The 12,408-nt window shown below is 41.7% G+C and overlaps 1 protein-coding gene across 1 annotated transcript; it reads left to right on the top strand.

The window, feature by feature from the left end:
- The first annotated feature begins 1,552 nt into the window (after positions 1–1,552).
- cbx6a (chromobox homolog 6a) lies at positions 1,553–10,325 on the top strand. The gene is made up of 5 exons (XM_051945247.1): positions 1,553–1,935; positions 3,083–3,126; positions 3,297–3,362; positions 3,932–3,998; positions 5,508–10,325. The coding sequence occupies exons 1-5, from the start codon at positions 1,867–1,869 to the stop codon at positions 6,792–6,794; spliced, it is 1,533 nt and encodes a 510-aa protein (XP_051801207.1). The 5' UTR covers positions 1,553–1,866; the 3' UTR covers positions 6,795–10,325.
- Positions 10,326–12,408: the final 2,083 nt, after the last annotated feature.

The raw sequence follows: 12,408 nt of genomic DNA, 5'->3' as shown, positions 1-12,408 counted from the left end.
AGGAAATGCATCACAGATTTTTGTTTGGAGTTTCAACAAAGAAAAAAACACTTGAGAAAGACATCTGCAGGGTTTTTGTGGATGATTGCCACTAGAGGGTATTATCACTATCAAACCTATGTGTCATAATCAGCTTTTGGCACAGATAAACAGGACTATTTTTCTGTAGTTTTTATTGAAATTTCAGCTGAAGACTTTATATTTAGATATTTTTGCAACTGGGGAGCACTTACATTGAAGGTCCCCTGTTCTTTCCTTTTTTAGCAAAGGGTTTTTCACCATATGGGACCTTCAAATGTTTATCAGTGTTATGTTATTCATATTACTGTGTTAGTAAGTATAAACCAAGTCATTTCATTAGCTACATACACTTAAGCCTTCGCAGGATTGCTAAGGACTATAGCATAGCTGCCACAGGTTCTTTTCCCAGAGAACATTTTGCCATGCCATAGACAGAAAATACCCTTGTGAATGCGATTAAGAACGGTGTTGCAAAATGCTGCCGTGCGTGGCTGTAAATCTACACATCAGGGCACTCTCTAATGCAATGTCTCTGGGAATAATTGTCTGCAATACTCTAGACTTGAGCTGAACAGAACCACTATTAGGGTTATTAAAAATACCATTACCTACAAGAAAAAAATTCAGTATGTGCTGTGTTAAAAATGTAAAGTAAAAACAAATTAACATGATAAAATAAACTGTAAAAATACTAATTAATGCATTTTACAAATAGCTAATGGAAAAAAACGTGTAAATATCGATAATTAAAACATTTAGTTTTCTGTGATTAGGGTGGGGCTTGATTCTGTAATGTTGAGAAAGTTCTCCAAAGGTCTAGTAATGTTTTCTGCATGTTGTTTTCTTTTAGTTCCCATAATGTTCTGAAAGGTAAAATAAAGTTCTATGTAGAAACAACCCCAAAAATTTTTTTAAAGCATTTTCTGAATGTTGCATCAGTGTTCTTACTTTATTATGTAACATTAAGGGAATGTTTTAGAGAAGAACATGTTTAACAGCAGGTTTCTGAGAACATCCTGAGAATACTGCAGTAAAATATTCTATTTTTGTTATTGCATCAAGTTACAGGGACATTCATTCTGTCTTTTTGAGGTCTGGATAACATCTGGAAAGCATTTTTTAAGATTGGTTTGGGAATGTTCTTCTTTTGTTATCATGTAACATAATCTGACATCTTCCAAACATCCTCTGAAAGTTCAAACGTTCTGCCTTAGTTCACTTTTAACCTCATAGGAACACTATTTAAAACAATAAATATCCTCAAAAGGTTATTTGAGCATTATAATAAAGTGTTTTCTTGAAGACATTATTGGATCTTGTTGGTAATGTTAGCCAATATTGTGGGAACATACCCTGCTTGGTAGGTCATGCCCCTAGTATTTTTGAAATCCTGACCTGAGCCTTAGGAAGAGGTGAATTTTGAGTTCAGAGTTTGTTTTTCAAGGTGCCGCCTCCACCGAGATTATGTGTAAACAGTCTGCTTTTCCAAACTATCGCTGTGAACTGAGAGTTTTGTCTGTTTCAGGGAGGAGTCATCAAGGCGCCTCCTATCATTTGACAGCGATGGAGAAAGCTCAAAGCAGCGCGCGGTTCTTTGCATCCTCGTGAGTGTCTTCGTCGTTGCCAGGGCGACCAGAGGGGCTGACCCCGGCCACGTGACAGAGCAGGCTGGCCGCGCCGCCGCCGCTGTAGTGCTGAGTGTGAGTGAGTGTGTGTGTGTGTGTTTGAGTGAGTGTGTCTGCTGCCTCTCACACAGTTTGGCTGTGGTCGACCCGAGCAGACAGCGGAGCTTGTCGCCAGGAGAGACACAAACAGAGACAGGTAGCTCAGTCTGGGGCATGAAACATGGAGCCCTCGGCGGCGGGAGATCGCATTTTCGCCGCGGAAGCCATACTGAAACGCCGCGTCCGCAAGGTGAGCTCCAGCCGCCGCCGTCCCGCGTGTTTTGACTGGCTGCAGATGTTGGCCGCGGTCGGCACAGCGCGTCACCGCTCCGGTCCATAGGCTCCGGGCTGTCTTCTTGCGCCTATGCTATGCTGCGGAGGCCTTGTGGATGGCGGATGCCTCTAGTTTGCTAGCCAGAGCTAACAAGGAGCTAACCAGCGAGGCTATCAGTCATGGCTCGTATATTCAGGCACTGGCAGGGCAATAAAAACAGCGACACAAAGAAGGGGCTAGCTGCAGAACAAGGCAGTCCCGGCGATGTGATGTGGGCTGAGCTATGAAATGGAGGGGCCTGCTTTCTTTGCCAGCTAATGGTAGCTAAAGCTATACGGTCACAGTGTGCATTTTACAGCCTGTAGTGGAGGTGTAGGTAGCAACCACATTAGAGGCTGTTTCAGACTTGTGTTCTTCTGCATGGTGTGAAACATGGTTGCCAAAACATTAGTGCTTGCACTCATGTACTGCTGGTGTGAGAGTCTGTCTACACAGCTGCTGAAGGGCTTCTGATTTTCTGTGTATTATCAGTGCAGCAAGACTTGTATCCTAGAGGAGACCCTATAAATTATGGCAGGCTGCCATCTGAAGTATATAAAGTTAACCAGCAGGCCCACCAGGCCTCCACTCACTTCTGAAATGTCTGTTGGAACTTCATAGTTGCAGCTCTTCTTGTGAAATGCTGGCAATCCAACAACAAAACCAGATTTCACATGAACTCATCATACTTATTTTGCTAACAGTAAAAACAGTGAAAATGTGTGATACTCATTATATTTTCTGCTATAACTATAGTGAGAATGAGCTTATATCCAATGAGAACAGTGAAGTGTTCTTAGTCAAATGTTAAGAAATTCACAGCTGTAATTTATAGCATTTCTTTAACGGAATATAATCAATCTCAGACTAAAATATAAAGTCCTACAAGTTAATGTGATGTTGCTTTGCATGAAAGGCATGTATGATTTTTTTTTGTGTGTGTTGAACATAAAGGACAGAAATTCCCACAAATGTAGAACACTAAGAGCTGCAAAAGGTGTTTGAGATTTCAGGGTTTTTGCAGAATCTGTCTTCTCACGTGTGAGCTGTTTTTGGTAATCCACCGTCTGTCTTTTTCTTGCAGGGAAGAATTGAATATCTGGTAAAATGGAAAGGATGGGCAATGAAGTAAGTGCTGCTCTTAATGATGGCTTTCTTTTCAAAATGAAGTATTTGTCTGCATTGTTTTTAATGTGCTCACAATCAACCGAAAGTGTTGCTCATATCTGATGGGGTGTAAAATTAGCTGATGGTAAACTTTGTGGTATAATTCATCATGTTGCTCCATCTTCTTGTAGGCACAGCACCTGGGAGCCAGAGGAGAACATTCTGGATGACAGACTGATTTTGGGTTTTGAGCAAAAGTGAGTAAAGCTGGTTCACTGGGAGTTCATATGCGCCTTGTTTTTTGATCTGAGTGTTTTTTTTGTGCACATTTTGTCTAGAATTTGACCCAGGTCAGGATCATTTTAAGTTGACTTGCATGTATCTCACTGTAAACGCTCATGTTTTCTCTTGCTTTCATGTCTTATTTTAATGTCTTCATATTCTTCCTCCTCTTCTATGTCTGATTGTAAAAAAAAAAAAGCCCATCTGAGCTGAACATCTGAACTTTCTGTCAGTTGCCAAGCCACATAAAAGACTTGTGCTGCTCACGCAGATGTTTACAGTAAACTAAAATGGACAGGAAGAACTAAAATGACACATCAAATGGAAACTAAAGCGGACACGAGCAGACAGACAACCAAACTCTGTACAAACTTCAGATGTTCTCTGTCCCCGCTTGCTCTACTTTCACACACCCACAGCTTTCATTGCTGTCAGCTCTTGAGATTTGTTATATTTGCTCTCACTCTCTGGTTCTTTTTTTAGCCTATCTTCATTCTTTCCTTTTGTTCACTTTACTTTTCTAACTGTCATTTTCTTTTTATAGGGAGCGGGAAAGAGAGCTGCATGGGCCAAAGAAACGGGGACCGAAACCCAAAAACTTTGTTATGAAGGTACAGTTTATGATGGTTGCTTTAAAGCTTCCAAATAGGGACGAGCTACTGTATAAAAATATTATATTTAATGGACACTGACACTTTAGCAGTGATGGAAAAGCTAGTTTCTTGTCTTACATGAGTCATTTTCAGGCAGAAAAATGCAGCTTAGCTAAATTGAGAAAATAATTAGAATGCTTTATGTCAAATAAGCATCTTTGTTCTGGTTTCAGCGCGTTACAGGAAACTTGAAGTTTCAGTTTGTGGTTGTTAAAGTAGGAATTGGGTTAACATACTTGATGCAGGCCGTCTTTTGAAGTATATTGTAATTCTTATTCTCACAACATGCTTCACTTTGTGTGTCTTGACTTTATAAAATAGTGTGAAAAGAAGTCAGCGCTGCGGGGTTTCATTTGTACTCAGCTTCTGTGTTTTAACTCGTTGTGGGGTGGGCATAGTGCAGGCTGACAGGTGTTACAGCCAACAAACCTTTGGCCACAGAAAAGGGCTTTCTGAAGCTTTACAAAGTCTGACTATAATGTCTTACATAGCATGACATGTGAGCTAGCCAGTCATAATCTGAGCTGTAGTTTCAGCTGCACAGGAGCTTTGGGATTATTTAGACTGGCAATATTGACCTTAACAACAATACGGAGATCTCACTTTGACTATTTTTGTTGAAAATCACAGTTAAAGGTAGCTGTGTTGCTGAGCTTTATGTTCAGATCTAAATCTGTCTATATGCTGCTAAGTACTCCTGGTGATAAACCCTTAAGGCCTAAAAAACGTCTAATTTCTAGCCAATATTTACATTAGTGTTATAACACTGTTATCCCAACACTGTTTTACTGGCTGTCATCAGTGTGACCAGGAGCTCAACATGTACTGTGTAGTAACTCATTGACGCTTTACATAGAACTTTCACCATCGAAACATTTTATTTGACAGTTGTCATAGAAATAGTTGTGATCAGTGGTTTATTCGTCTCTTTCTGTTAATTTTATGCCTCTTAGCTTTAGATTATTGCCACTTTTAACTAAATCCTTCTTGCTGCAAATCTGATAAATCTCCTCTTTGAAGTTATTGAGCTTTTCTAGCTTATTTGGCTTAAAACCAAAATGTGTCCACAGCAGTGGTGTTGTGTTTGACTTTGCAACTAAATCCATGACGGTAATAAATCAATAGATGTCCCTCAAAAGGCAGTCGAGAAGAAGTTTAATGCCTTGAGGTGAACAGCTGGTGTGATTAAACTGTAGCAGATAATGACATTTTTCTGTCAAGCTGGTTTTATATGGGTGCTGTCAAATAGTTGTGATAACAAAACAATATTTTTTTCGACCAATTGTAAATCAGTTTTAACACTAAGACCATGTCAGTTTTACTTCTGAATGACAAACACATTTTTCCCACACTAATACTGGAACAAAGCGGATATTGCGCAGTCTGATTTTTCGAGGTGGCATTATCAGATCACAAAAATCTGTCTCCCTCTGTGAAAATGCTGTCTTAATCCATTTTCTCCTTCAGGCTCGTGGACAGAAAAGAGAGACCAGCAGCCGAGCCTCAAGCAGCCGTCAGAACACCCCGCGTTCCTCTTCGTCCACTTCCAGTCGAGCAGCTTCCTCTTCCTCCTCCGCCCTGCCTCATCATCTACCTTCATCGTCTTCGTCTTCCTCCACTGTGGCTCCCTCTCCTAAACTCAACTCACTTGCCGCCACCCACAAGCTGAAGAAAGACATTCACCGCTGCCACCGGATGTCCAGGCGCCCTCTGCCTCGCTCTGACCCCATGGCGGCTACTTTCTCCAACCCTGGTGGCTTCCCCTCCCGCATGCACGTCTCCCCCTTCTCTGAGACCGTCCGCATCCTGAACCGTAGAGTCAAGCCCCGGGAGGTCAAGAGAGGTCGGATTATCCTCAATCTGAAGGTCATTGACAAGCCAGGCCGGGGTGGCACCGCCTCGGGCAGTAGGAATATTACAGCAGGACGCCAAAACATCCCTTCCCGGAATCGCATCATTGGGAAGAAGGGAGAAGCCCCCTATAGACCTTTCCAGCCTCCTCTGAAGATGCTGGGGTTCCCGATGTATGGAAAACCATTTGGGCTGCAGTGTGGAGGTCCCGTGCCTTTCCACTCCCACCCAGGCTCATGCTCCACCACAGGCGCTCGGGACAGACGCACCACCTCATCGCAGTACCAGTCACCTCCTTCTCCTTCCAGCTCCAGTGGGTCTGAAGGAAAATCTCCCACCAATGCCACGGCCGCACAGCCTCAGCCTGCCGCCGGAGCATCACCCTCCAGCAAGGATGCCAAGTCCAGTAAACCTCACACAGAGACCCAGAAGGGCCAGAGCGCCAAGCCATCTGCTCCTGCCCCATCCTCCGATGGAAACCCGGCGGCGTCTGCTTCTCCATTCCTCCCCTCCTCTCCCTCTTCCTCCTTGGAAGACGAAGAGGAGGAGGGTGCCCAGGACCACTCAGTGTCCTCAGAGGGAGGGAGGAAAAATCCTCGGCAGCGCAGGGCTAAACGTCAGCCGCCCACCACGCTTCCCACTGTCGCTCCTGGGGACCAAAGCTCTGCCCCTGCTGAACCCCAGAGGGTGCCCGCCGAGGGAGACCCCGACTGGCACCCGGAAATGGCGCCGAGCTGCAAGGATGTGGTGGTCACAGACGTCACCACCAACCTTGTTACCGTCACCATAAAAGAGTTCCCCTCCCCTGCCTCCGGCCCTGCCTCTCCTTCGGCCAGCCCAGAAAACGCCTCCTCCCCTCCTCCTGCCACCACCGCTGAAGACCCCTCCCCAGCAAAGCCATAGGAGGTCAGATGTTATGAAGATGCCATTGATGATAGAGAAGATATCATGCCAGTGTTGCCACTTCAGCCCTACCTTTATCTTTAGGGTTTGTCCATACTTGCATAATAGTTAATAAAATGTAATGTAATGTTAACACCGCCCAGCCGTTGAATAGTAAAAAAAAAGCATATTTTTTTGAAAAAGAAGTGTATAAATTCGAAAAGGGGCAGCTAATACGCCCTCCTTGTCATTTAAATTGCCATATTTATCCACTTGCACAGCACTGACTCCTAGAAGCAGACTTGAATGGAAATGGAATCTGTTTTCTTTCACTTGCTTCAGACATGCTCACTTTAGCTTGTTTGGTGCACTACAGATTAGTCCGAAAAGTGAAGCCCTCACCCGTCTGGTGTGAGGGCTGAGCTTTTATCAAGCACACTTGATGTATGTGAAAGAAGCATACTGTTTAGACCGTACTCTGCTCTGTTGGCTGTTTCCTGACTCCTGCTCTCGTTGGGAGTCCAGCTTGTTAACGATAAATGAGATGATGTGTTTTTGCACTTAACACTGTTGGACTCTCAGCATCGATACAGCGAGGTAAATGCAATGCACTTGACTGCATCAAAATACAACCTGTTCTATGTTGTTCATCAATTTTTCAAGGCCTTTTCCTCTTGCTCTCTTGAACGCACATGCATATATATACAGTGTGAGTAAGTATTTATATGCACGCACAACCTTAAAAGCTGCATAAGAATATACAAAAACAATAGACTTTTAAGTTATTGCTGTCCTTGCGGTCTTTCCTTACTATCCTTGTTTTCTCACAACCCACCATCTTCAGCTCTGTAACGTCCTCCAAGACTCTAAACTGGCCGGCAAATAATTGTGATATTTCCTCTGTATGCTAGAATCTCACCGTGTAACTTCCCGACTTGTCAAGACCCAGAAGGTCCATGAGCTGAACACAGTTCAGGCTGAAGCCACCAATGAAAAAGAGTAGTTTGTTGAGTCTGTGATTTCAAGTCTGTCCAGCATGAATCCAGGCAGTTTTGGCTTGTAAAAATCAGTAGTGAGGGGTAAGTTTTGTCTGTTTAGCTTTAACTTTAGCGGGTAAGACAAAGAGTTTTCCACACTTTGTTCCCTTGGATCTTGTCAGTCGGTCTTTTAGCTGCAGTAACTGTTCTTGATTAGTATGTTCTCAAGTACTCGTGTCAATGCAAGTGGTTCATGTAGCGTGGTTCACAGTGTCTTCTTGCCATCCATAGGGCTAGTGCTGCAACTGGAGGACTCTCGTCATTGTTGTTCTGTTCTGTTGGGGGTCTCACAATCACATCCACCTTGCTCTGTGATTGGTCGGCTGTGCAGAGGTGAGAAGGGAGCCAGGGATTGAACCGCTCTCTCTAGCGCTCTCTTTCTTCCCATTCTCGGCACAAGAATGTGTGCTATTGGCAGTAAACCGTAATACAGCATGTTGCAGGTTGTCGGCCACGATGCTTAAATCGATATGAGCAAGACACTATGTTTTTTATGTGCTGGCTTTAAATCCAGATTTTTTGAACATTGTAATGTGCTTACTTTAGATTTCATGGTGCTCTTGAGTACTTGCAGAGGAACAATGAGAAATTAGACCAAAGGACGCCTTGTTCTATCCAGAAACCTACAAAACATCCTCTGTTACTGCTGGTTTCCCCAGTGGGAAATCACCTCAAGACAAATTGTCTGCAGCTGATAAATGTATCAATTCCGTACTTCTCTGATCAATCTGAGGCGACAGTCCATCAGACGCTTCATATTTCTTACCCAAATGGACCAAGTATTTTATTTCCTGCCTTGCTGCTTTTATTGAGGCACATCTGTCTGAGCTGTCGTCTTCTGACTGTAGAGGACATCGGTGCGGTCGTGTTCTTCAAACACACCAGGTGCGCTGTCTTTCAGCGGGATCTTATTACAGTCAGATGGCGTGTTAGGCAGCTTGATGGTTAGAAAAGATGCTTGATCTCAGAAAGTTTGATCCATCACCCTCGAGTTCTTGATCGCGAACCTTTGACGAGCACCTTCACTGCTGGTCGTTTCCATCGAAATCCCAAAAAGCTTGAAAGTGATCAAAGTTTTTGACCTTCAGGTGTATCAGAAGTACTTAAAATGAACGTGGCTCTTCACACACGGATTCTTTTTTCTGGTGCTGCCGGCTCTTTTTAGACCTTCCCGGACCTTGGCTCTTACTCTGATGTATCTCTGTGGTATAATATTTTAAAATCTTCCGCATGTGTTGCCTTATAGCTGCTCCGGTCACCCCCAGCTGCACTCCAGGCGACGTTTACCTCGTCCTAGTTGGCTCTTGTTACACAGAACAGCTAAAAAATAAAACAATACTCCATTAGATCATGACTTCAGCTTGATGACTTTAAGGATTACATTATAGCAAACTGTAGTAACTTTTATCGGTTTCTGTTTTCCAAAAGCTCTGAGTGCCACGTCTCCTGTGTGGGTAACACCAGAGGGTGACGCTGGCTGCTCTCCTGTCATGTACTGGATGGTTCTAGTTGTTGTCAATACTGTTTCAATACTCTCATAGGTTACACATGGAAGGATTTATTCCAAAATGACACATCCATTATATGAAGAAAAATGATTCTGAAATCAAATTCAAATTAAGTTTTTTTTTTTTTTTTTTTTTTTTTTAAAGGACAGTACTTTAATTCTTGCTTGACTGAAAGTGAAAGCAGAGTCCTTTATTTTCCACAAACACGGTAAACTAAAGGCTTATTTTCTTCTCCAGATGGATTTATCACGATTTGGAATAGATTTTTTCATCTACTGTATCTTAAATATCTTTAAGTGGTGGATAGAAGTGACTCTTGCAGTTGGTAGATGTGTAAGGTATTAGGCTGCTAAGCGATGTTTTTCTTTTTATTTCCTTCTTTTTCTTTGTCATATGGGGTAGCACAACTCAACATAGTGGCCTGTCTTTCAACCAAATAGGGCTCTTGATTTTATTATTTGACTTTTTAAGCCTATTTTCCCCCCCTTTTGAGTTGTTTTACATTTATATGTGATGTAATTTGAAGTGCTAGATGTACTTGGCACTAGTTGGAAAAAAAAAGAAGGATCCTTGTTTAAATGTATGGATAAGATGCTTAATGAATTGAAATGTGTTCTTTTTAAGCATTTATTTTTTCGTTTGTACTGTACTTTAATACTATTTTGAAATATGCATAATAATGTCAATGTGATGCTGTTTTATTTGAATGCCATTTTTTTTTTAAATAGTCCAATATGGGTTTGATGAGAAGGAAAACTCTGATTTTATTGTGTCAAGACTGCAGTTTTGTCTGGTTTTATGCTGATATGAATTATGTACATTGTATTAATGGAAATGACGAGGAGGTGGAGGATAATGATGACATTGTAATGTATCTGAACTTCTGAAGCATGTTTTGCAAACCCTTATTGTACAGATTATGTATTCAGTGTCATGTTACCTGTTACTGTTGTTGCTTTCTGTGTGTTTCTTGTACAAGGCTTTTAATTAAAAGCTCTTCAAAAAGCTTTGCTTTGTTTTGTTTTTCAGCTGTTGTCTCATAGTTTAGACTATATGAATGTAAGAAGGAAGATGCAGAATTTTTCATTTGCTTTATGCTTGATTTAATTAGGTGACAGGAGATATATCGTAGACATCGTGGGGAGAAAATGCAGAGAAATACACTCACTCTTTAGCTGACTGCTATAGGATAAGGTGGAAATAATACGTTTTTCACCTTATGCAGTCTTTTGATCCATTATTAGAGACTCCCTCTGATGTAAATCAGCTATGTAATGTGGAGGGCAGTCAGTCTTGTTGCTCGTCCACCTTGAAGCTGCAGTGCACTTATGACAACATCAAACATACAGATTCAGACTTCTGAGGCTTCACACAAAGCACATTTAAAGAGACAGACCTTTCAGCTTGACTTTCTGTGTCATTCTTCTTCCCCATTATTGGTTTCCGGCTCAAACACATATGGCTGAAGTCCCACAATATCAGAATTTGTGTAGTATAGAATAAATGTATAGCATTTGAGAAGAGTCACAGGTGAGCCGGTGTGTACGAGCTGCAGTGAGTGGACAGGTCTTAATAGATCTTCACATTTTAGAGGAAGCGCCGGTGTAGTCCTCCTTTAAAGCCATTTTAAGGTAGAAAGGGAGTTTGTCTGGGTTTTAAAATAAAATGTTTAGTGCAGTTTTAACTCTTGGATGGCTCAGCAAACACTCAGAACACAGTTATTATAAGGCAGAATTATAGTTGTATGATAGAATTTATACTGTAAAATGAACAAATAAAATTTTGCAAATATCAGTTTCGTGTTACATAAAAAAACCTACTGTGTGTGAGACCTCATAGTGTACTTCTACATGCCCGCCATGACACATAAAGTGAATAATAAGAGTGCCCAATAAATTGAACTGCTACTTGGCCTGCAGTGATTTGCCAGATGATATAATAATAACATTAAGAAGAAGAGCAACAATTACCATTATTACTATTATTATTATTATTATTATTATTAAACAAGATATCAAATCCTGTGCCACTGCAGAGTCAGTTCTACACGAAGATTATTAGTATTTCGCTAGTTAGCACTTAAGCAGGCCAAACTAAAACAGCATTTCTTGAATATTTCCCAATTTTTTTCACAGTTTCTTTCATGTTTTTATGTGCCAGCATTTTCTATTAAATGTTTATGAACTTTAGTCTGTACATTTTTTTCAGCAAGGAAAACAATGACCAGGTCTCACTCTACTGCCACTGAAATGACCGATGTTTTTCCACACAATCAAGATAGAAAGCACATTTCACTCAAGCTCGATATCTAAATGTCCCACAGAGAGGCGCTGTTGAGCTGTTTTGGTGCTTTCAGAGTAACCGCAGCATCCTGTTTTTTCAGAGGGATCAAGAGTGCTGAGGTGATGAAAAGGTCATCACGTCGGGGTATTCATCTCTGTGTTTTGATGTTGAGATGAATACGTACACCTAGTTCAAACAGCAGTGCTCTCTTCCACAGGCAGTGTTTTATTTTATTCTTCTGCTGTTCATACCGTTGGATGCAAAATAAAGACACTCCTTCCTGATCTCTTTCTGTGTCTTGTCTGTTGACTCCCTGGCAGGATAACCACCAAGCTCACGAGCCAGATGGGACTAAAACAGTTATCATGGTTTGATACGACCGGACCACATCTGTGTGTACATGTGTATTTGTGCATGCAAGATCAGTCGCCTCTGGAGATTAACATACAATCTGGGTGACTGGTCAACGCACTGCAGCCTGATTGAACTGGTGTTTGCATCTCTGGCTGTGGTGGATATTTAATTGTCATTTTAAGCCAAATGAAGATGTGCATGTGCTGTTTGGTCCATGAGGGCTTTACTTGAAGGGGTTAAAAAAATGCACTTTAGTGGATTTTTTTTAAACTGTATTGAGCTCAGTCTTTAGTACACAATAAATAAATAGAAAATGCATTATTAGTTAGTAGGTAGGCCCAAACAGTTAGTAAGAGTATTTGACAGAGTTCAGCTCTTTTCTGGCTCTGGGGTAGAGGCTGTGTTTGTATGTGTTTTGATGGACTTAAAGCATCTACCTGAGGGTAGTGGATC

Source organism: Acanthochromis polyacanthus, chromosome 3 (assembly GCF_021347895.1).
Source record: "Acanthochromis polyacanthus isolate Apoly-LR-REF ecotype Palm Island chromosome 3, KAUST_Apoly_ChrSc, whole genome shotgun sequence".
Classification (NCBI taxonomy): domain Eukaryota; kingdom Metazoa; phylum Chordata; class Actinopteri; family Pomacentridae; genus Acanthochromis; species Acanthochromis polyacanthus.
This window is presented reverse-complemented; position numbering and strand designations above follow the sequence as displayed.